Raw genomic sequence first — 23,929 nt, 5'->3', positions numbered from 1 at the left:
TCTGTGTGTGTGTGTGACAAGGTTTAGCGTGGTCGCGATTAGGGTTTCGCAGGCCCAGCAGGACGCGAGCAGGTTTCAGCCGGTTGCGATTAGGGTTTCGCAGGCCCAGCAGGACGCGAGCAGGTTTCAGCAAGCAGCAAACAGGTCGCGTAGGCAACGAGCAGGCCCAGCAGGTCACTCTCTCAGCAGGTTCAGAAGGCCCCGCAGGGCTCTCCTAAACGCGCAGGACGTGCAAGGGCTCTGTTGAGCGCGCACGGGGAGAAGGTCGTGCAGGGCTCTGCTGAGCGCGCAAGGGAAGCAGGTCATACAGGCAGGTTGTGCAGGGCTGTAGAAACGCAGGGAAAGTAGGTCATGTAGGGTTGCATCTCTACAACAGCACGCGCGTGGAAGAGCTGCAGGTTGCGAGCTCGCGCAGGGTAAGAGCAGTGGTGCAGCTCACGAGGTCGCACAAGGGCCGAGCAGATCGCCGGAAATAGGTTGCACACAAGAGCTAGGGTTTACACCCATTGCTCTCTCCTATACAACGTAGGAAGATAGGGCTCTTGATGGTGATGGTAGTTATGAGTCTATGATCTACCCTCGGCCTTTCTGCCCACCCCCCGCTCTCTCTTTCTCAGCTTGATGACGTGAACTTCTCCTGCCCTGTACGTGTGCTGCACTCAGGTGGTAACTGGTTGCTGCGTTGAAGCCCCTACTGCTCGTGCACGCTTCAAATAGGTTGCTTCGACCAGTTGACTGTGCAGCACGCCCTCACTGTAGAAGAAAAGGAAGGGGGACTCGCGTAGATTTAGGCCTTGTAGGAACAGAAAACAGGGGCCGTTAGGATGGAGGTCATGAGCGCTTCACCAGTTTGCAAGTCCCGTACGAAGGCAACCTTCATGCTTACAAACAAGCGGATAACACAAGTGGAAAGGGAGATGGAGTGGAAAGCAGAGATGGAAGGATGGTGGAAGGAGAAGGTAAACCTTCTTCAAATGTTCCTCAACGAAGGCACGCAATGGAAGAAAGAGAAAGAGGACCTGCACGTAGAGATACAAGCACTTAAGGCGGGTTCACAAGCACTCAAAGCAGAGACAGAGCTACACTACATATGTCATTGCCCAGTATACTATGAGATACGAGGCCGCTTTCACTGTCTATTCAGAGAGGGTTTTGGGCCACTTTCTAGAGTTATGAGATACCAGGATCAGAGATGCCTTGGATATACTTACTGGAGATTCGCAAACACAGAGAGGACCTCTTGAAGAGGGGCACAATGAGAGAGATCCAGCAAGAGTGGAAGATTACAGATTTCTTTCAGTTACTGACAGAGGAGTCCAAGCAGCCCCAACAGCATAACAACACCAGAGGCATACTCCTTGATCGGGCGATAGAGTTGGGGCGGTCCCGTCGCCCACGGATGAGCGGGCCCTTTCGACATCGACGCAGATTGCGACAAAGGATCCATACCATACTGGTGTGACATAGGAGCCGTCCTGAAAGAGTGCCTACCTTGGAAGACATTGAATCTATAGAGCCTTTTGGATACTGATGTATATGTATATGATGCCTCGACTGTCAGAGAGCTCCATTGTATCAGCTCACCCTTTGTATTCCCCTTGTATCAGCTTTCACCCCACCCCTACCCACTATTTTCTTTTCTGTTCTTTGTACTTTGTACCCAGACGTGGTATTAGATTCACCACATGTAACCTTTTGGACTCATAGGTCATTTTGGCCTTTTGAAAACATTAATATTACATCTCTCTCTCTCTCTCTCTCTCTCTCTCTCTCTCTCTCTCTCTCTCTCTAGACAGGCTACCTCCTTTTCAATACTCTCTACAGGCACCCTTGAGGTCTCTGACACGGGTAGAGATTAATAGACTCATTCGTCAAGATCTGATCCAGCTGGACACGAGGAGGACATGGATAGAGCCGATACAGGAGTTGGGCACAAAGATGGCTTTCTATAGAGAGCATCTTCTCCACCTCATGGAGGATGGGTTTGTGATTCGACCTAGCTATATGGACACGCATCTTTCTTATGGTTTGCGTTGTGCCATTGGCCAGATACGCACGTCCTCACATCAGCTCGAGATTGAGACTGGCAAATTCAGAGGGACACCAGCAGATAGCAGGATATGCCGCTTATGCCATCTAGAGCCAGAGACGGAGGTACATTACTTATGTCATTGCAGAGTGTACTATGAGATACGAGGCCGTTTTCATTGTCTATTCAGAGAAGGTTTTGGGCCTCTATCTAGGGTCATGAGTTATGAGGATTAGAGATGTCTTGGGCTATATCTACTTGAGTTACACAGGCATAGAGAAACTTTACTGAGGAGAGTTGAAGAGAGACAACCCCAAAGACAGATCACAGATTTCATTACACTAGATATTGTACACCCAGAAGAACAGACAAAGGAGCAGCCAACAGTGGAGAGGTTTGCCCGCACTACTGGCATTCTCATAGAACGAGCATTGGAGCTGGGAAGATCTAGACGACCCCGATGGAGAAGAGGAGCTACACAGTTTCGAAGGAGGCTATAGCAAGGGATTCGAGCCATACTTTTTCGTCGTCTAGAGTGCAGATGAAGATGGATCTCTACTTCCCTCCCATATTGTCTACACATTGTATTGCTTAGTTCACTCGTTTCACGCCTTTCACCTTTCACACCCATCAGCTTAGTTTAGGATCCCGCTTTGTTAATCTGACTTTGTATTAGATACACCGCATTGTAACTTTCTAATCTCATAGGTCACTTTGGCCTTTTGAAGACGTTAATATAACATTTCATTTCATCTCTCTCTCTCTCTCTCTCTCTCTCTCTCTCTCTCTCTCTCTCTCTCTCTCTCTCTCTCTCTCTCTCTCTCTCTCTCAGTGTGTGGAGCGCACCAACAAGAGATGGAACTTTAGGGTTCCGCAACGGCAAGAAACCGCCCCTAGGATTTTCATGACAGCCAAGCTTTATTCCTTGTATTCAGGATTTCATAGTGGGAGCCAGACCAGTGGGTGTAGCAGTGGATCATGCTCTTTTGACATTGTTTGTTTCATTTCAGTATAGTACAACCCAGACATCAAGAGTCAGGTCACATCCTCGTTATACATTTACACCGGAGACTGACTCGGTTTATACAGAGGAGATCTATAGCCGTCTATGCACAACTAGTCCCGGTCTCTCAGTGGAGGAGTGCACCACTTTACTGACTGAGACATTGCATAGTGCAGCATCAGAGGCATATACACACACTTAGCCGGGTCGGAGGCGACATTATGGGAGCATGCCCCAAAATAGTTGGTATGATGAGGACTGTAGAGAGATGAGAGCCCAGCTCTAGAGAGATTGGACTATGGCTGCCATTCTTTCTTCGTGTTCACGCTCTATTGCGGCTCTTCTTTCTTTGGATTCACGATCATATTCTGCCATTCTTTCTGCTTTTCTTGCTTCGCGTTCTAACTTCCTGTCCATCAACAACTGCTTCAACTCCTCCATAGAAGATTGTGCAATCCTTGGCGTAGATGGGGAAGGGGGAGGGTCGGAAAACCCTCCTGGTGGGGAACACTCTTCTTTGCCACTCCCATGCTCACCACCTCCAAGCGAAGTATCCATTCCACTTCGGGTGATGACCATCCACTGAAGTCTTGGGTTCGTGTGGGTCTTGGGTTCTTGGGTTCTTGAGGGTCTTGAGTTCTTGAGGGTCTTGAGGTTCTTGAGGTTCTTGAGGTTTTGGAGTCTTGAGGTTCTTGGGGGTCTTGAGTCTCGAGGTTCTTCTTTAGCTTGCAATCTGTGTTAGAGAAGGATCTTCTCTTCACCCGAGTTTTGCTCTTTTGCATGGGCGCACCCCTTGGCGGCCTTGCGCTCACACCAAGGTTGCTTTTTCCCACCTCACGTCGATTGGCCGCTAAGTCCACGGTCCGCTCTCAATGAGTGAAAAGAGGCACAAGGAGAGGCTGACAAGCCCTTCTTTCTTGGGTTTCCTGTCACTCTTCAAAAAGACGATTAGGAATCGACACGCCCAAGAGCACTTGGGTTACGTGCGACTGCAACAAGCAAAAAAAAATTCTTGTGGTTCTTTCCTTGAATGATACACAACACTGCCAAAGCTCTGATACCAATGTAAGGTGGAGCGGAAGTGAATGTTGAACTTTGCTCAACATGAGTGCTCCGAACTGTGCTAAAGGTTCCTTTTACTTACGGAAGGGAGAGCCTTCCGTTCCTTTAGTGAGAGAGTGCAATGGACACAAACAAAGTGGTGAACACTGTGAATGAAGGTGCATGAGATTGAGAAATAGAGAGAGAAGAAATACGACACCAGAATGTTGTCAAACCCTCCTCCGAAGGCCCCATACTCTATGGCGAGAGCGGTCTACTTATGATTGCACAAATCTCTACAATGGTTGGACTTGCCGACGATGTCGACGACGATACAGGCTAAAATCTGAAAATGCTTAAGGGCTGAAATCTGCAAAATCTTTATCTGCTGAATTCTGACTCTATGTCGATGACGATGTGGATGGCGAGGATGCGACGACGACGCGCTGAAAACGCAGATGCTGAAATCTGCGTTTTCCGGGCTGAAACTGCGAACTGTGGCTCATCTGACCGTGTGGCGAGGATCTGCTAAGGGAGGTGAGATCTACGAGGTTCGGGGGTTCTACTGCGGAGTCTATCTGGTGAAATTGCAAAACGCTGATGCAAAGGTTGACTTTGTCGCGATGAATCTGCAAAACGCTGGGAGTCCTGCTGATCCAAAAACGCTAGGCTGATTTGGGGTCCTGGGGGGTCTACGAACAGACTCACAAAAGTGCCAGATCACTTCCTATTCTAGACTGACTTAACTGAACTAAACCTTGGTCATCCTGTAGCTTGTCCACGGACACATAGGGTTGGATGTGTCACGTGACACTTTGTGTGTGTGTGTGTGTGTGTGTGTGTGTGTGTGTGGCATGTCCGAGATGGTTCACTCCACCATTGGGGTGAAGCAGGGTTGTCCCCTATCTCCGACTCTCTTTGGGATATATGTAGATGAGTTTTCACATTATGTACAGACAGAGGGTGATAGAGGTGCTCAGCTTGAGGGACATGGATTCCGTTGCTATTATATGCTGATGATATTGTGCTGATCTCAAATTCTCCATAGGGATGCAACATCATTTGGATGCATTGCATGTATTTGCAAGGGATAGTGGATCGTCTGTGAACCTTGGTAAGACCAAGGTAATGGTATTTAACACCACGGCGCAGTGGGTAAGGAGGTCCGCCCCCACTTTTACATATGGTCGAGAGACTGTGGAGTATGCAGATACACACACTTATCTTGGGGCGGTTTTCAATGGTCCAGTATTTTCCTTGGGCATGCAGCAGATACGCGATTGACGAGAGCCTATGCAGCATTGAGGAGACTTGAGAGGATATGTTCACAGGTTCAGTTCCAGGAACCTCCGACAAAGCTCTCACTTCGTCCATGCTATACGGAGTGGAGATATGGGGCCCCTCAGTTGATCATCATAGCAGAGATCGAAGTACTCATGGATGGAGATGTATGGAGAAGCCCTTGGTGTCTGATTTCTCGGATGATCAGGGCCAAGGCCTCAGTACCACATGACATTATTAGGGCGGAGCTCGCTGCTCCTCCATTGGTAGTGGAGCCACTCACTCGATCAATTTCATTTATGCATAGCACTTGGGCTCTCCCTAGAGACAGATATGCTCAATTAGCACTAGAGTCTTCGTGACAGCTGGCATTGCAGGGAGATAGATCATGTTGGTATGCAGAGATGGCATCTTGGTTTCAGTTACATGGCTTTAGTATGGATCGGCTACCCCCATTTCAGTACTCTCTGGATGCACCCTACATCCCCCTCACTAGGGCAGAGATTACAAGGCTCATCAGACAGGACTTGATTCAGTTGGATACGAAGAGGGCATGGATACAACCTACACATGAGCTAGGTACCAAGATGACTTTCTATAGAGAGCATCTTCTCCAACTCACGGAGGATGGTTTTGTGATCAAACCAGGATACATGGATGCTCATCTATCCCACGGAATACGATGTGCTATTGGTCAGATACGCACATCCTCAGATCAGCTAGAGATCGAGACAGACAGATTTAGAGGAGTACTCGCTGAGTCCAGGATTTGTCAGATGTGCCAGATAGAGCCAGAGACAGAGCTACATTTCAAATGTCACTGCCCAGTATACTATGAGATACGAGGCCGCTTTCACTGTCTATTCAGAGAGGGTTTTGGGCCACTTTCTAAAGTCATGAGATACCAAGATCAGAGATGCCTCGGATTATACTTACTGGAGATTCGCAAACACAGAGAGGACCTTTTGAAGAGGAGCACAATGAGAGAGATCCAGTGATAGCAGAAGATTACAGATTTCTTTCAGTCACAGACAGAGGAGTTCGAGCAGCCCCACACAACATAACAACACCAGAGGCACCGTAAGAAAACTGCTTGATCGAGTTGGCGATAGAGTTGGGGCGGTCCCGTCGCCCATAGATGAGAGGGCCCTCTCGACATCGATGCAGATTGCGAAAGAAGATCCATAACATACTCGCGCGACATAGGAGCTGTCCCGACAGAGTGCCTACCTTGGAGGACATTGAATCTCTATAGCCTTTTGTATACTGATGTATATGTATATGATGCCTCGACTGTTAGAGAGCTCCATTGTATCAGCTCACCCTTTGTATTCCCTTTGTATCAGCTTTCACCCCGCCCTTAGCCACTACTTTCTTTTCAGTTCTTTGTACCTTTTGTACCCAGACCTCGTATTAGATTCACCACATGTAAGCTTTTGGTCTCATAGGTCATTTTGGCCTTTTGAAGACGTTAATATTACATTTCATTTCATCATCTCTCTCTCTCTCTCTCTCTCTCTCTCTCTCTCTCCGTGAAAGTCTCACGCGAAATACCCCTCCTACCCCCTTGCTCACGCGCTGCTCCTCTGCTGCAGCTGTTAAGTGCCACCCACGCTGCTGCTGCTGGCTGCTGTTCATCTGCTGCGCCACCCACAACCCTCTCCCCCCCCCCCCCCCCCCCCCCCCCCCCCCCCCCCCCCCCCCCCCACCCCCTGCAGAGCAGTTTCAGGTCCGACAGTACAATACATCCCCCCCACAGGCAGAAATTCAGTACTACAGGAAATACAGGAAATTCAAAAAATTCAGATTGGAGATTTTTTTGGCAGAAATTGCAAGGACCTACAGACCTACAAAATACAGAACAGCATTGACAGAAATTAGCAGAAAATCAAAAAATCAAAAATCAAAAAATGTATGATTGATATGAGGAAAACATATGTATGCATTATGCGGGACATGGATGTATGCGTGATGTGGACATAGTGGGTTGGCCTCTCTTGCAGAAGTGCAGATTGTGTTTTTGATGGAGGTTATGAGCGCTTCGCCAGTGTGTAAGCCCCATCCAAAGGCAACCTTTGTGCTTACAAACAAGCGGATAACACAAACGGAAAGGGAGATGAAGAATGGAAAGCAGATACGGAGGGATGGTGGAAACAGAAGGCCAACCTTCTTCAAATGTTTCTCAACGCAGTTGCGCAATGGAAGAAAGAGAAAGAGGACTTGCACGCAGAGCTACAAGCACTTAAGGCGGACTCCAAAGCACTTAAAAAGAAGAGGTCTCAGCCCTCAAGCGAGAGCTTACTGATAGAGCAAACAATGGACTAGAGGAAGGGGAATTCCAACCTTCGGTGATAAGAGGAAATCAAGGTCATCAAGGAGCAGGTACAGATGATCAAAGAGGAGGAGAAACAGAATGTTGTAAAGACGTCCTCGTGGATGGATGTGAACACGAAGACATAGAAGAAGGCGGACGAGGCCGAGAAATGGATAGAAGTCGCTAAGAAAGGGAAAGGGAAAGGGAAAGAAACCACATCTGTCCCCACTCCTACAATCATCAACATGACTCTAGAAGAAGAGCAGCGAAGGAAAACTAGAGCTTTGCATATAAGAGTAACCGGTCTAAAAGACCGAGATGATGTGGAAGGGGAAGTCGAAGAACTTCTCCGCATGATGGGTAGTGAGGCTACTTATACAAAGGCATGGAGGGTAGGGAAGAAGACACAAGGAAATGGGGAGACTTCAAAAGAGAGAGCTTTAATCATCCGTTTCCCATCCATGGAGGCAAAGAAAGACTTCTTGAAGAGGCGTCCTACACTAAAGAAAACGGGCATATTCTTTGGAGATGACCTCACTCTCACACAGCTTGCGCATATGAGAGAGGTAATGCCAGAGATTCAAGCGGCAAGGGAGAAGGGAAAGATGGTCTTCTACAGAGATGGTCGGGTGGTGATTGTAGAGCGGAGCTCCACATGACGGTGCGAGACCTATGGGACCACACTCAAAGTTGCCACTTGGAATTGTAATGGATCTATGCACCTTGATATGGGTGCTTTTGAGGATAGTTTTAGGGGAAGAGACATTGTCTTCTACTCTGAGACACATCAGGCCCCTGGGCAGTCTATGCCTCACATTAGTGGATATAGATGGGAGACAGCCTGTAGACAGGAGACACGACCAGAGCACAGAGGGCGGGGCTCGAGAGGAGTGGTAGTGTTATTCAGGGAGGAGTTGTAGCCATTGATACATATAACTCGCAGGGATGAGCAAGCTAGGTACATGTGGGTGAGATTGAGAGCAGAGACAGGCAGATAACTTTACATTGCTATTTGCTACTTTCCCCCAAGTACGTCAGTTTATGCACCACCCAGAGGACAGTCCCCCTTTTCTATTTTGGATGATGACATATGGGAGTTCTCTAGAGATGGTGACCTCATCATTCTAGGGGATTTCAATGCTAGGACTGCCCATCATCAAACAGTATTTTATGATACTTCACAGGAGATGCTGAGAGAGCTCGATGTTGCAGAGACGGGCCTATCCAGACTATCACAGGATGGAGAACACACTGAGTATGGACGACACTTGATAGACATGGGGACTGCACATGGATTGGCCATCTTGAATGGCCTACAGAGATTTCCCGATGCAGGGGGGTTTTACATGCTTTCCACACAGACATGGAGCCAGCACAGTGGATTATGTCATGGCACAGCCGAGCATCATCTCTAGTATCCAGGATCTCACAGTTGGACCCAGACCTGTTGATGTGGAAGTGGATCATGCTCTTGTGTCGTTGACCATCTCTTTTCAGTTTAGTGTAGCACACAGGCCACGGGCAACAACCCCTACTCGCTACACCTTCACGTGGGAGACGGACTCTGTATACATAGATGGGCCTGTGCACAGAGGAGCCAGGGCGACCTCTAGAGGAGCTTACTACTATACTGACACAGACACTCCATGATGCAACAGTAGAGGCATACCTACATACCCAGCCTGAGCAGAGACGCCGTTCGGGGAGCATGCCCTAGAACAATTGGTATGATGAAAAATGCAGGGACACTAGAGCTAGACTTCAGAGGGAGGTGCTTTTGGGGGATATCACTTAGTCACATATTGACTTCCGATATGTGACTTCCGATGCCTAGTGGTGTAAAAGGTGAAAGGCGTGAAATGTGTGAACTAAGCAATACAATGTGTATACAATATGGGAGGGAAGTAGAGGCTCGTCTTCATAGAGATCCATCTTCATCTGCACTCTGGATGACGAAAAAGTATGGCTCGAATCCTTTGCTGTAGCCTTCTTCGAAACTGTGTAGCTCCTCTTCTCCATCGGGGTCGTCTAGATCTCCCTAGCTCCAATGCTCGGTCTATGAGAATGCCAGTAGTGCAGGCAGACCTCTCCAGTGTTGGCTGCTCCTCTATCTGTTCTTCTGGGTGTACAATATCTAGTGTAAAGAAATCTGTGATCTGTCTCTGGGGTTGTCTCTCTTCAACTCTCCTCAGTAAAGTTTCTCTATGCCTATGTAACTCAAGTAGATATAGCCCAAGACATCTCTAATCCTCATAACTCATGACCCTAGATAGAGGCCCAAAACCTTCTCTGAATAGACAATGAAAACGGCATCGTATATCGTAATACACTGTGCAATGACATATGTAATGTACCTTTGTCTCTGGCTCTAGATGGCATAAGCGGCATATCCTGCTATCTGTTGGTGTCCCTCTGAATCTGCCAGTCTCAATCTCGAGCTGATGTGAGGATGTGCGTATCTGGCCAATGGCACAACGCAAACCATAAGAAAGATGCGTGTCCATATAGCTAGGTCGAATCACAAACCCATCCCCCGTGAGGTGTAGGATGCTCTCTATAGAAAGCCATCTTTGTGTCTAACTCCTGTATCGGCTCTATCCAAGTCCTCCTCGTGTCCAGCTGAATCAGATCCTGACGAATGAGTCTATTAATCTCTACCCGTGTCAAAGACCTCAAGGGTGCCTGTAGAGAGTATTGAAAAGGAGGCAACCTATCCATGGTGAAACCATGTGTCTGAAACCATGATGCCATTTGTGCATACCAGCATGATGTATCCCCATTAAGAGCTAATTGTCTGGAGGACTCTAGAGCCACCCTAGCATATCTGTCTCTGGTAGTATCCCACAGACTATGTACAAAGGAGACTGATCTAGTAAGTGCCTCAATCACCATAGGAGCAGCAGCTAATTCCGCTCGAATGATATCATGCGGTACGGAAGCCTTGGCTCTAATCAGCCGAGAGATCATAGATACCAGGGGCTTCTCCATACGCCTCCAATCGTCCTGGCCTACAGAAGGTCCCCAAACCTGCACCCCATAAAACATAGTAGAGGCAGTCTGCTAGTTGCCCGTTCGGGCATTGAAGTCCCCTAGGAGAATGATATCCTCGTCCCTAGAAAACTCCCATATGTCATCATCTAGTACAGAGAAAGGCGACTGCCCTCTGGATTCAGCATACACTGATGTACTCGGAGGAAAGTAACATATGGCAATATATAGGAATCGAATTGTCTCCGCTCTCAGTCTCACCCACATATATCTAGCGGGATCATCTCTTCGTACAATATGCAGTAATGGTTGTAGTTCCTCTCTAAATAGCACTGCTACTCCTCCTGAACCTCTACTCTTATGCTCAGATCTCGCATTTGTCCTGTTAGCTCTCTCCCATCTGTATCCCACCACATGTGGCATCATCTGTCCAAGGGCCTAATGAGTCTCTGAGAAGAATACAATATCCTTGTCTTTGAAACTGTCCTCAAATGCACCCACGTCCAACCTCATAGACCCATTACAATTCCAAGTAGCCATCTTCAGTGTGGTCCCATAGGTCTCGCACCATCATGCAGTGCGCCGCTCTAAAATCACCACCCGTCCATCTCTGTATAAGGCTATCTTTCCCTTCTCCCTTACCGCTGTAATCTTTGGCATTACCTCTCTCATATGTGCGAGCTGTGAGAGAGTCAGGTCATCACCGAGGAAAATACCTGTCTTTTTGAGAGTAGGCCTCTTCCTCAAGAATTCCTTCTTCTCTTCCAACGAGGGTAGTATGAGAGCTCTCTCCTTTGAAGACTCTCCCGTGCCATCACTTTTCTTACCTACCCTCCATGCCTTTGTGTGCAAAGGCTTCTCCATCCCCATCATGGATGTAAGGCTTGTGACCTCTTTCTCCACATTGTTTATGTCCTTGAGACCGGTCACTCTCACATGCAGTGCTTGCATCCGCCTTCTTTGTTCCTCTTCGAGGGTCATGTTGATAAGCGTCAGTGTACAAGGAGTTTCTTGACCTTTCCCTTTCTTGGCGACCTCAATCCATTTTTCGGCCTCGTCCGCCTTTTTCTGTGTCCTTGTTCTCATCTCCGTCCATGAAGATGTCTTTGCCACACTCAGTTTCTCTTCCTCTGTGATCATCCTTACCCGTTCCTTGATTTCCTTGATTTCATCTATTACCGAGGGCTGAAATTCACCTTCCTCTAGTCCACTGCTTACTCTATCAGCAAGCTCCTGTTTAAGGGCCGAGACTTCTTTTTTGAGTGTCTGTATCTCGGCGTTTGGATTCTCCTGTTTGAGGGCTGAGACTTCTTCTTTGAGTGTCTGTATTTCTGCGTTAAGGCTCTCTTTCTCCTTCTTCCATTGTGCGCCTTCATTGAAGACTATCTGAAGGAGGTTGGCCTTCTCCTTCCACCATCCTTCCATCTCTGTTTTCCACTCCTTCATTTCCCTCTCCATCTGCGCCATCCGCTTGTTCGTGAGCATGAAGGTTGCCTTTGCTCGCGACTTGCAAACAGGTGAGACATTGACAGCTTCCGTGTCTTGTGCAAGGTCCTGTGCAAGGGAGATTGCTTCCATGTTTTGTCGTTCAAGAGATGTATCGGGTTCACTTACCATTTCGCACACAAAATTTCCCACTGAATCCTACGCATATGGTGTCCGGGTCTATAGTGGCCGGCACACTAGAAACCACTCCAAAACAAGGATATATGAGCGAGGGTATGTCCTCCTCAACTCGACGAGCCCAACACGGCTCACAATACAAGCTAACAAGGGTTCGGAGCTCAAGGGGCTCACCCTTCTACTGGCAAACAAAGTATGGGCTGAAGACCCACTCGAGAGATCAGCCACGACCTCGAAAACAAAGGCACACGGCCCCTACTGAGGGGAGTCTCGCGACCTGCACATCCAAAACTGCACGCGGCCCCCTGCTGGGTCAGCTTCCTGTTTGCCATCCTCAGGCACTTTGCATGAGGCTTTCCTGTTGCTATCCACCGTCAATTGCGTACAACCAACCAGCCTTGCGTGCAGCTTTTCTCATTAAGAACCAAAAAGCATCAACATGCGAGTCTCACCTGATCAGTTCTTCATGATGGAACTGAGACTGGACACTGTGGGTAATGCAGTACTGCGGGGCTGAAGGTATTGAAGGCTGAAAACTGACTGTATCGAGGGCAGAAATCTTATTGTTTGTAAGCTGAAATCTGAGATCTTTGATGGCAGAATACTGATGAGGTCCTGCTGCTCCAAACCCTGCAAGGACTAAGTGGTACAAGAAGGCTGAAAACGTAGGTACTATGGGGCTGCTGTGCTGATGGGTGCGCGTGGGCTGAACTGCTTCTCACACGATCCTGGCGCTGAGTTACTGCCCCTGCGCTGTTGGAGATGGAGACGGACTGGATGGCGCGCTGATCTGCTGGAGGTGGAGACGGAGAGAGAGCAGCTGAGACCTGCGCGCTGAGAGAGAGAGAGAGAGAGAAACCTGCGCACTGATGTGCGTATCTGTACCTGCGTGCTGCTTGGCACCTCTGCTCTGCGCGCCCTTTGTGCCAGTGGACCTTCCCCACTCAGCAGCCCGCCAAAGAGCCCTTCTCTCTCGCGCTCAGCACTCCCTGAGAGAGAGAGAGAGAGAGAGAGAGAGAGAGAGAGAGAGAGAGAGAGAGAGAGAGATGAAATGAAATGCTATATTAACGTCTTCAAAAGGCCAAAGTGGTGGTGGATCTGATACAAAGTCAGAGTAACAAGATGACAAAATGACAAAATAAAATACTATGGAATCCTAAACTGCTAGGTCTGAACTAAGCAGAGCTAGCTGGGATAGCCAAATCACAAGAGATCCAGCATCGGTCGCTGGCGGATCTCATCAATCTCCTCCATGGTCAATAGTCTGACCGGGTGTCGTGCATGTCGGGCCAAAGTGATCCGAATCCTCTAATGCAGCCTCCATCGATGCTGTGTAGTCCTCCGCAGTCGTGGGCGTCTGGATCTCCCCAGCTCGGTCGCTCGGTTGATCTGTGTGTCTGTGTGCCTCTGGTGTGAGGGGACGAGCTCTGCTGCAGTAGTAGCTCCTCCCGGTGTCCAGTGGCAGCTGTACTGACCCAGGGAGAGACGACGAGAGCCACCACTCAAGGAGGGGTACAGGTACTTTATGCGAAGCCTCACACGAAGTGCAAGAGAATGGACCAGCCGGCTGACCTCGGGAACGAAGATATCTATAAAACCCCGCCTAAATCAAAAGTCACAATTAGTACAGTTTTTCCAGGAAACAGATTAAATTTTTCGCATCGACTCAGTGACACAATGCCATTTGGAAATCTGCATTGAAAACACTCACCCAATCCATCTAATATCACATTTTGAGAGACAGAAAGAGGCACACCATGTCAGTCACAGATTGCTACCCCCATTTGTAAGAGAGGTCCATACAAATCGCCATGCATAAAATGGCATTCTGAAATACCTAATAGAGTCTCCGGGTATACTTTTCAGATTTTGTATGGAATGTTTCAAATTTCACAAACAAGAAGTAAATTAGTTTATAGTCCTCCCATGATGGCAAGCGCGACCCTTTTGAGAAATAAACAAGTAAGATTGAATATTGGAAGACTCCAGAAAAGAGAAAAGCCATTTGACCATCCAAACAACCACGAAGGCCTTTAGCAAATTATAAACTTTATAAAAAAAACTAATGAACATTATCTACCCAAAAACAACACGTCATCCATACTTCACAGCATTTGGGTGATAGGATGTTGGCCAAAGACGACATTGATCCTCCCACTCCTCACGGGAACATGCCTCATGTTGTGGGACCTGAGAAAATGGAACAACGTATATGTAAGCTTAGTACAAAGTGGCTCTTAGTCTTGTAACAGAGGCTTGGTACACTATAAATGGTGCTTCCGAGTTACACCATATTTTCACTAAAATGCAACAAAGGAAGTTAAGGAACCATTCAATTCAACCAAAGATAACAAATTCTTTAAGCCAAGCTGAATGCAAAAGATAAGGCAGCTATGATGCAAAGAGTATGATGAGTCTTTCTGTTTTTTGAAACAAAGCAACTACCTCTTTGATAGTATTAAACAATGGGTAGTTCTCCTTCCAAACTACGTCTACTTACTGTTGTGACAAAAGGGGTTAGCTGATGCTCCTCAACCACTGCGGAGACCTCAGATGGAGCATTGTTTGAAGACCATTCACAACTTCCACAAGGTGCAAGGCACAGTATTATTGATAGTTCAACTCCATCTAAGAAACACAGGAAGAAGATAAGAACGTATTCAAAATAAATGACATAGGAAATGGCAAATAGATAATCATGCAGAAAAGAGACATAATCAGTTAAAATATTGGCATGTGTTCTTTCACTGAATTGATTTAGTGTTTGAGCCATGAGCCTATTCTCAACACTTGATTGGCAGACACAAGTTTCAAACGAGTACAGGACTCCAGAAGCAGCAACAGTTAATCAGTTGTGTTAGTAGGCAAAATTTGCAACTTCAAATGGATGAACAGAAGAAACTCCCACCTTTATGAACTACCTTTCGAACACGTTTCACATGACTCAAGGAAGTCAAAGGTGCACACAAGTTCAATTTTCTGCAACAAAAAAGGAAAACTCTTACGTTACACAGACTACAATAAAACTAAATAGAAAGATGTCAAAAGGCACTCCAAAAGCAGAGTTTCTTGGTAACTCATTAAAAGGATACAAAATGTCATTCTACGTTTAACAAAAATTGAGCATCTTGTTCTATTGCAAGACTTTCTCATCACGTTTGATGACAGCTTTACTTTTTCACCATAAAAATGTCTCAAGATACAACAACTTCAAATGTAACAAAGAGTTCAACCCTCTTTCCTCTTTTTCTTTTTCTTTTTTTTTTGTTTGGGGCGGGGGGGGGGGGGGGGGGGGGGGGGCAGATGGGACTCGTATTAATGCACATATCTACTGGATCTGAATCTTAAGCACCATTTCCTACAAGTAAAAAGATCCTTATATTGATTAATCAACATCCAAAGGAGCATTGGAAGACTCAAGTTACCTGATGAGTAAGCTTGCTATCTTTGGTTGAATTTGTGCTGCAAAAACCTCCACTACAGTAATAACAGTATGTTAAAAACATATAAAACCACTCCACCTTTTTCCACAAAAAAAGCTCTCTCCACCTTTCTATCACCCAAGTGTGGTAGCTTGGTTATGCCATTTCCCACTTAAACAACAGGTCTTGAGATCAACTCTCCTCGTCGGAGAGATCTTTGAGGTCTCTTGGGATAGTTTCCCACGACGTTAAAAATACTCCTTCTTCTCTCTCTCTCTCTCTCTCTCTCTCTCTCTCTCTCTCTCTCTCTCTACCTCGAGAAGTATGGAGAGGCCCTTTGTATCTATGATCTCTTGGCTGATTAGAGACAAGGCATCCGTGCCACACGAGATCAGTACAGCGGAGTTAGCAGCCCCAGTCTCCTTTATGCACAGCTTATGGTATATTACCAGAGACAGATATGCCCGATTGGCCCTTGAGTCCTCTACACAATTGGCTTTACAGGGGGACACATCATGCTGGTATGCACAAATGTCATCACGGTTCCACATACATGGTTTCAGCATGGACAGCTTGCCTCCCTTCCAATACTCCCTTGATGCACCATCGTTGTCTCTTACATGGGTGGAGATCACTAGATTCATTCGCCAAGACCTGACCAGTTGGACACCAAGAGGACATGGATAGAGCCGACACAAGAGTTGGGCAAAAGATGGCTTTCTATGGAGAGCATCTTCTTTGACTCACACGGGATGGGTTTGTGATTCAACCCAGCTATATGAATACACATCTATCTGAAACGGGCCTATAGCCTCTTTGTAGGGCAGTAACTTTGGCTTTCACCCGATCTTTACATTAATGAACTTTACCTGTACTTTACGACACAAAGTAACTTCACGAATAACCCTGTATTGGAATTCACCACTTCAAGACGATCCACGACTTGGTAGCTAGAGCGCTCCCAAGTAGACAACGACATCCTGTAGGCCCCAAAGACTAACGCCCCTTTCGGTATTTCTTTATTCTTATTGCAAATAAACGACCCAAGCATTTCACCTAGCTCTCACCAAGCTGTTCAAACCTGTCAAGGGCTGTAATTGCAGGTTTTTGACCCAATTTCGGCGGCATAACAACGTCAAAACCCCTGTAAGTCAAACATTCAAGTCTAGGAAAATTTCCCTTGAATTTTGGAAGCTTTCCAATGAGCTGCAGATCAATTTCAGCATGTTGTAATTTCCTATTTTGGTCATTGTCAAGTGCCCAAAGCCCTCTTCAAGCATCCCAAGGCTTTCCTGAGGCTCCCTTGGTGTTACCTTGCAATTTGAGTGCAAAACCGGAAACCTGCAAATAGGCTGTAATTTTCTATTTTGGATCGTTTTGAGCGGACAAACATGTCTACACGTGTCTCAGGAGCTCCCCACGCAATGGGACGGTTCCCCTTTGAATCAGACCAGTTTTCACGTGAGAGAAGTCTCCGTTTTCGCAATCCTTCGCGATGGAATTGTGCGTACTAGTAGGGGATTAGCAATTAGCTAATCCGGTTCCTATACAGAAGGCTCTTGCCTTGGCAAACGCGCATAAAACCCACAAAACTATACATGGTCATCTAAGAAGCCCAACTAGTGGGGCATTACCATATGTGCAAAGGGGGGAGAGAGAAATGGACAAGAGCAAATCATCAAGACAAAGGAGAAGGCAAGCTTTCCATTAAAGCTGTGATCACTTGCACCCACTACTCACACACACATTGTAGTTCACAATGAGTTGAAAATCAAACCCCCTCTTCAATTTTGGGCGCCCCCTCTAGGAATGTGTCACAAACTGTGATGTGGCTGCCCAATGTACACACACTTCCCCTAGTCCCGTGGAATTGCTGACTTGGCTGCAGCTTGCAGAAAACTGACGTGGCAGGATGATGTGGCAGGCTGTATGGACGCCAACGCAAATTGCGGCGATTTTCAAGCAGTGGGAAAAGCAGTGCAGCTTTTGGGGCATTGCTTTAAGCTACGCAATGATGAGAGAGAGAGAGAGAGCCTTTTGTTGCTTTTTCTACGCAATTGAGATAGTTTAATTTTAAAAGATGCTTTAAAATTGCAAGCCTATTATTGGGGCAGTTTTTGATGGGAAGCTTTTGGGGCTCTGCTTTTAGCAACCCTTGTAATCTTTAAATATGTGAGCAAGCCTCATAACTCAGAGCATCTGGACGCAGAGTCTGAGTGTGAGCGCTTGCCCGCACTCTTGTACTTTGAACACAGATTAATACAAAAAGAAATACCAAAAGGGGCACCAGTCTTTGGGGCCAATATCTCTAGGCACGGAACTCCGCCAGGCCAGTGTCGAATAAATTGTGAACTGTGAACTGTTTTGAAGTGGTTATTTGGTGTTGTCGCGGTAGATTCTTGACTTGGAGTGTCCAAATCTGTTACAGTGGTATCAGAGCACGGCCGATTTCTCTTCTACGAGAAATCCCTAATTTTTTTCCGTGGCACCTATGGCTTCAGACAAGGATCAGTCGACTCCATCTGCATCCGGAGATGCGGGAGGGGATCACAACGAAGATTTACGCGAGGAGTATGGCCCACCTTGGCCTACTCCGACGGAGCGTCGAGAGATGGAGCGTCAACGCAACAAAGATGATGCTCAATTTTGCAAAAAACCCAAAATTTGCAAAATATATGAGCAAGACCTCTTTCGATGAGGTGCATACGCAGTGGCAGAAGACCACAAAACCACCCCCCAAATCCGCTCTCACGAAACCTCCTACCCCCAAGAAGTATACAGAGAAAGAATTAGAAGAGGTGGTTGATGCACGAATTGCTCAGCCTTTTGATGCGCAGAACAAAGCTGAAAAGCACGGCAAAAAGCAGAAGGGCACTGACTTCCCGGGTTATTTGGGTCGTCAGTCTACTTTTGAAAAGGCAAAGAAACAGAAGAAGCGTGTTCGATTTGAAGGAGTACCCAATTCTTCTTCTTCTTCTGACAGTTCTTCTAGCTCATCTAACTCGAGCGAAGAAGACAGAAAAGGCAAAAAGCGAAGCAAGAAGCAACGCTTCGGAAAGGGCAAGAAAAAGGCAAAGAAGTCTAAATCTCGCCCCGTGATTGACAGTTCTACAGAGGACTCGTCTACAGACAGTTCGGACTCTGATGACAACAACTTTTATGCAAAGAAGAAGAATTTTTACAAAGCCAACCAGTATGACTTTCTGGAAGACAAAAGCAAGAAAGTCCAAGAGTTTAAGGAAGGTGGATAGTCAATTAAATTTGACACGTTTTCTGGTTATAGAGATGCTTCGAAGGCTTTGTCTTTTGTACAGCACTTTGACATCGCTTTCGCGGGAGGGCGTTACTCAGAGCACTCTAAGATTCGGAGAGTTGCCTCTTACTTTAAGGGGAATGCTCGAACTTGGTGGTCCACGCTTCTATTAAACAAGACTGCGCCATGTAAATGGCTGAAATTCAAGAGGCTTTTTATTTCTTCTTGGCTGTGTAAGGTATAGCGGAATGAATGTTTGCGCTTTGCTCAAGATGAGTGCTCCGAACTGTGCTCAAGGTTTCTTTTGTTCTTATGGAAGGGAGAGCCTTCCGTTCTTAATGAGAGAATGCTATGATCACAAACAAAGTGAATGGACACTGTCCGTGCAAGTGTATGAGACTGAGAGATAGAGAGAAGAGAGATACGACACCAGAGACGTTGTAAAACCCTCCTCCAAAGGCCCCACTCTCGTCGGCGAGAGTGGTCTACTTATGATGGTACAATGGTGATGCATGAGACTGATGCAAGTCTAGGCTATGTCGGCGATGACGACGGTGATGACGAAGTCGACCTAAGGGCTGAAATCTGCAATCTTCCTACTGCTGTCCAAAAACGCTATGGGCTGAAATCTGTTGCGGGTACAAAAAAGCTGATTTTTGGGGCTGTTTCTGTGGGTCTTTGTCGCTGAAAATCTGCAGGTTTAGGGCTGAAAACTGATGTCTTTCTGGGGCTGAATCTGCTACCTTTTTAGGGCTGGTTCTTGTTGGTTCTTCTTTGCTTGGAATCGCCAAGGCTGGGATCTGCAAGGGCTGAGATCTGCAAGCACTGGTCATTCAAAACGCTAGGCTGATGTTCTCATAAAAAACGCTAGGGGCTGTTGAGGTCAAAATGCTAGTTGCCTGTGAATTCTTCTAGCGATGAAGGTTGATGCAAAACGTTGGGGTCTGAACTTGCTGGCGATGAGTAGATCTTGAAAACGCTAGAGGATGGCTGATGCAAAAAACGCTAGCATGGGGGTTCTTGCTTGGAGAGGGAAACCGCCAAGGTTCTGTTGAGAAGTTGCCTGCTGAGCTTGGCTCCTATTGCCTCTTCTGCCAAATAGTGCTAGCTCTAGTTTGCTTATATACAAACTTAGCAAAATTGCCCTACCTACTTTTGTTGGAAAGTCACTTAAACTAATAAGTGAAAAATGTCAAAAATGGGGAAAATAGGCTAAATGCACTGGAAAAATCCCCTAACTGATTTTAATGGATTCTGATGGGAATGCTTATGATCATGCTGCTGTGTGCAACCAGACGATATGAATCTATACCAAGTGACTGGGCATGCACGGTCTACGAATAGACTCACAAAAGTGCTAGATCACTTCTAATCTAAACTGACTGGACTAACTGAACCCTTGTCGTGCTGTAGCTTGTCCACGGACACATAGGGTTGGATGTGTCACATGACAGGCTGACTCGAGAGTATGAACGCGATATACGAACTGCTTGGAACCATCTTCGGATGACCAAGAAGGATATAGTGGACGCTTATTGCGAGAGATTCTGGAGCTCTTTTCTACTCGCCTCTTCATTTAAGAAGATCTCGTTCAAGGAACAGATTGAGCGGTTTACCTTGGGTCTACCTACAGAGATCAGAGATCACTGCTTGGAACGAAAGTCAGCTTCCATTCAGGAGTTGATGAGTCATGTGAAACGGGGTTTTGCCATTCACTCAAGCAGTTTGACTACCCCACCGATGAGATGATGACACAAAGAGCCGAATAGAATTCGACAAATGAAAGTAGAAAGAGGAAGAGCAACCCAAAAAAGAAAGATGCACGATCCAAACCCACTCCTCATAAGAGAGCTCGCTACATCAGGGAATGGAAGTGCTTTGGATACGGGGAAACTGGACATATCTCCGCGAAGTGCCCTAAAAAGGCATAGAAAGAACAGAACGACAAGGACGACGAAAGGCCTGAGAATTCGAGACCAGCTGAGGAACGTGGAAGAAAAGGCAAGATGAAAACAGGATTGGTTCCAGATTGCGTGGGTATCGATCCCAGCACGATGGACGAGAGTACAGAACTTTGCCGAGCTTGGGGCAAAGTGAAAGACCAAGAAGCCGTGATCTTCTTTGATGGAGGAGCCAAGGTAAACTTCATTTCACCGGAATTGGCGGTGCGGCTCAAGATCACTCGCAATCGGATTGGACCACTTGCAGAGGCAGTTCTAGCGGCACCCGGTAGGGATGTAGCCATTACACCTGTCGTTGGCAAACTTCGGTTGCATTGTCAAGGATATTTGGGGTATGAGGACTTTTACATAATGCCTTTGGAAGGTTGTGATGTCCTCTTGGGAATTCCTTGGTACCATAAGAACAACGCCGTGGTCGACTATCGGGCAAGGAAAGCGACATTGACCACAGAGAAGGGCAGAACCATTGTACTTGATATTAAACTTAAGGGCGAGTCTATCTCTATTGTATCGGCTTCGGCCATTTCAAAGTTAATGAAATCCAGTCTGTTTTACTCGATGTTTTTGAAAGAGTTGAGTGATGAGCATAGGACAAATATGTCTGAACTTGATAAAGAACGCCAAGATTTTCTCCACTCTCATGCCAATTGCTTCTCAGAAGGCCTACAAGGCGAGTTACCACCCGCTCGTCCTGAAGATCATACCATTGATCTGATACCTGGAAGCACACCACCAAACCGGCCACCTTACCGTGTAAGCCGAGCCCAGAACGAAGAGATTATGAACCAAGTGAAAGACCTCTTGGAAAAGGGTCTTATCCAGCCTAGTACTTCACCGTATTGCTCTCCAGTGTTGTTGGTTTTGAAGAAAGACGGATCTTGGAGAATGTGCATCGATTATAGAGCTCTCAACAAAATCACCATCAAGAATAGATTTCCGATTCCTAGAATCGATGATATACTTGACCTACTTCAGGGATCCTCGTGCTTTAGCAGGATCGACTTGACGACTTTTGGGTTATTTGAGTCTTTGGTGATACCTTTTGGCCTAATCAATGCTCTTGAGACATTTAACTGGATGGTGGACAGGATTTTTTGAGAGTACAAGCTATTTGTTGGCACTTTCTTTGACGACATCATTGTTTTCTCCAAGGATGAGGCAGAACATAGAGATCATCTGTTTCAAGTCTTTCATGCATTACGAGATCACAAGTTAGTGATTAACGCAAAGAAAAGTGAATTTTTCCTACCAGAGATACACTTTCTCGGACACATTGTCTCAGCAGCAGGAGTGCAAATGGATCCGGCCAAGATAGAGACTATCCGTGATTGGCCCGATTTGAAGAATGTCCATGAAGTTAGAAGCTTCTTGGGATTGTGTTCGTACTATAGGCAGTTCATTCGAAAGTTTGCAGAGGTTGCTTCCCCTTTGTATATCTTGACATAGAAAGGAGTCCCTTTTTCGTGGGGACCCACAGAGGTGACTGCCTTTCAGACTTTGAAAGAGAAATTGACTACGTGACCAGTTTTGACTTTGCCGGACTTGCAGAAGTCATTTGAAGTATATTGTGATGCTTGTGGTCGTAGTCTGAGTGCGGTCTTAATGCAAGAAGGCCATGTCATTGCTTACGAGAGCCGATTGTTCTCAAGGCCGGAATTGACAGCACAGATTTATGAGAAAGAGCTTTTGGCGATTATCCATGCTCTTACTCAGTGGCGGCAATACCTACTCGGAGCGGATTTTACTGTCTTTACAGACCATCAGAGTTTATGCTACTTCTTGTCACAGAAGCAGCTATCGGAAAAGCAGATGTGGTGGGCGAACATCTTGTCACAGTTTCACTTCCAGATTGTCCATGTGCAGGGACAGAAGAATTTGGTGGCAGATGCTTTGCGTAATTCACCATAGGAGCTTCGAGGATATGGTTGACCAGTATGTCACAGATACGGATTTTGCAGATATACTTCTCACAAATACGGATGGGGAGACAGTAGCGGGATATTCCATTCGCGATGGCTACTTGATGAGGAAAACCATGTTGTGCGTTACACAGCCGTTGAGGGAAAAGGTTATGACAAGAATGCCACTCTCCACCTTTTACGGGTCACCGCGGCATTGCTACCACCATGAAAGGGGTAGAGAGATACTTCTTTTGGCCGAGACTCAAGAAGGAGTTTGTGCACAGGTGCTTGGTATGCCAAAAGGTCAAGTTTGACAGGCATAAAGCATAGGGATTATTACAGCCTTTGCCCATACCCACCTAGCCCTGGGAAAGTATTGCAATGGATTTCATTTTGAGCTCCCGAGAACACAGAGTGGTCACGATGGTACCAGTTTGTGCAAATCATAAGTAGACCACTCTCGCCAACGAGAGTGGGGCCTTCGGAGGAGGGTTTTACAACGTCTCTGGTGTCGTATCTCTCTTCTCTCTCTATCTCTCAGTCTCATACACTTGCACGCACAGTGTCCATTCACTTTGTTTGTGATCATAGCACTCTCTCATTAAGAACGGAAGGCTCTACCTTCCATAAGAACAAAAGGAACCTTGAGCACAATTCGGAGCACTCATCTTGAGCAAAGCGCAAACATTCATTCCGCTTCACCTGACGAAAAAGGAGGGGAAGTCACGTGCACATCTAACCCTATGTGCATGTGGACAAGCTATCTCAGGTCTACGGTTCAGGTTAGCCTAGGAAGTGTTCTGGCACCTTTGTGAGCTTGTGCCCAAGTCGTGCATGTCCAGGCACCTAGAGTAGTTGCATATCCTCTGATTGCACAACCCAATACCACCCAGCATATGCATTGTCCAAGCAGTACACCCAAAGTCCATAACAGTTTGGGGGCAGTCAGTTCCAGGCATTTTATTTATTTATTAAATTATCATGCCATTTTTTCAAGGTCGTGGAGCTGTTGGGGAGACTGCTCGATCCAGCCTTGTCCAGGTATATAAGAAGAGGGGGGGCGCTCACTACAGGTAGAAGAGGCAGCAGAAGAAGCTCAGGCAACTTGCAGTG

General features: G+C 46.7%; 1 protein-coding gene across 2 annotated transcripts in view; it reads right to left on the bottom strand.

The window, feature by feature from the left end:
• EMB2820 (Cytidine/deoxycytidylate deaminase family protein) overlaps positions 1–23,929 on the bottom strand; it is a 45,599-nt gene that overhangs the window by 11,386 nt on the left and 10,284 nt on the right. For both annotated transcript variants that reach the window (XM_086495212.1, XM_086495213.1), the window contains exons 3-6: positions 15,705–15,756; positions 15,188–15,258; positions 14,780–14,907; positions 14,384–14,469 (exon numbers count right to left, since the gene is read on the bottom strand). In XM_086495212.1, the coding sequence (XP_086351338.1) occupies positions 14,384–14,469; positions 14,780–14,907; positions 15,188–15,258; positions 15,705–15,756 (337 nt within the window). The remainder of the gene's footprint in view (positions 1–14,383; positions 14,470–14,779; positions 14,908–15,187; positions 15,259–15,704; positions 15,757–23,929) is intronic.

The sequence above is a fragment of the Adiantum capillus-veneris genome, chromosome 22, assembly GCF_014529385.1.
Source record: "Adiantum capillus-veneris isolate H3 chromosome 22, ASM1452938v2, whole genome shotgun sequence".
Taxonomy (NCBI): Eukaryota; Viridiplantae; Streptophyta; class Polypodiopsida; order Polypodiales; family Pteridaceae; genus Adiantum; species Adiantum capillus-veneris.
Note: the sequence above shows the minus strand (reverse complement) of the source record. Positions and strands in the feature narration are given on the sequence as shown.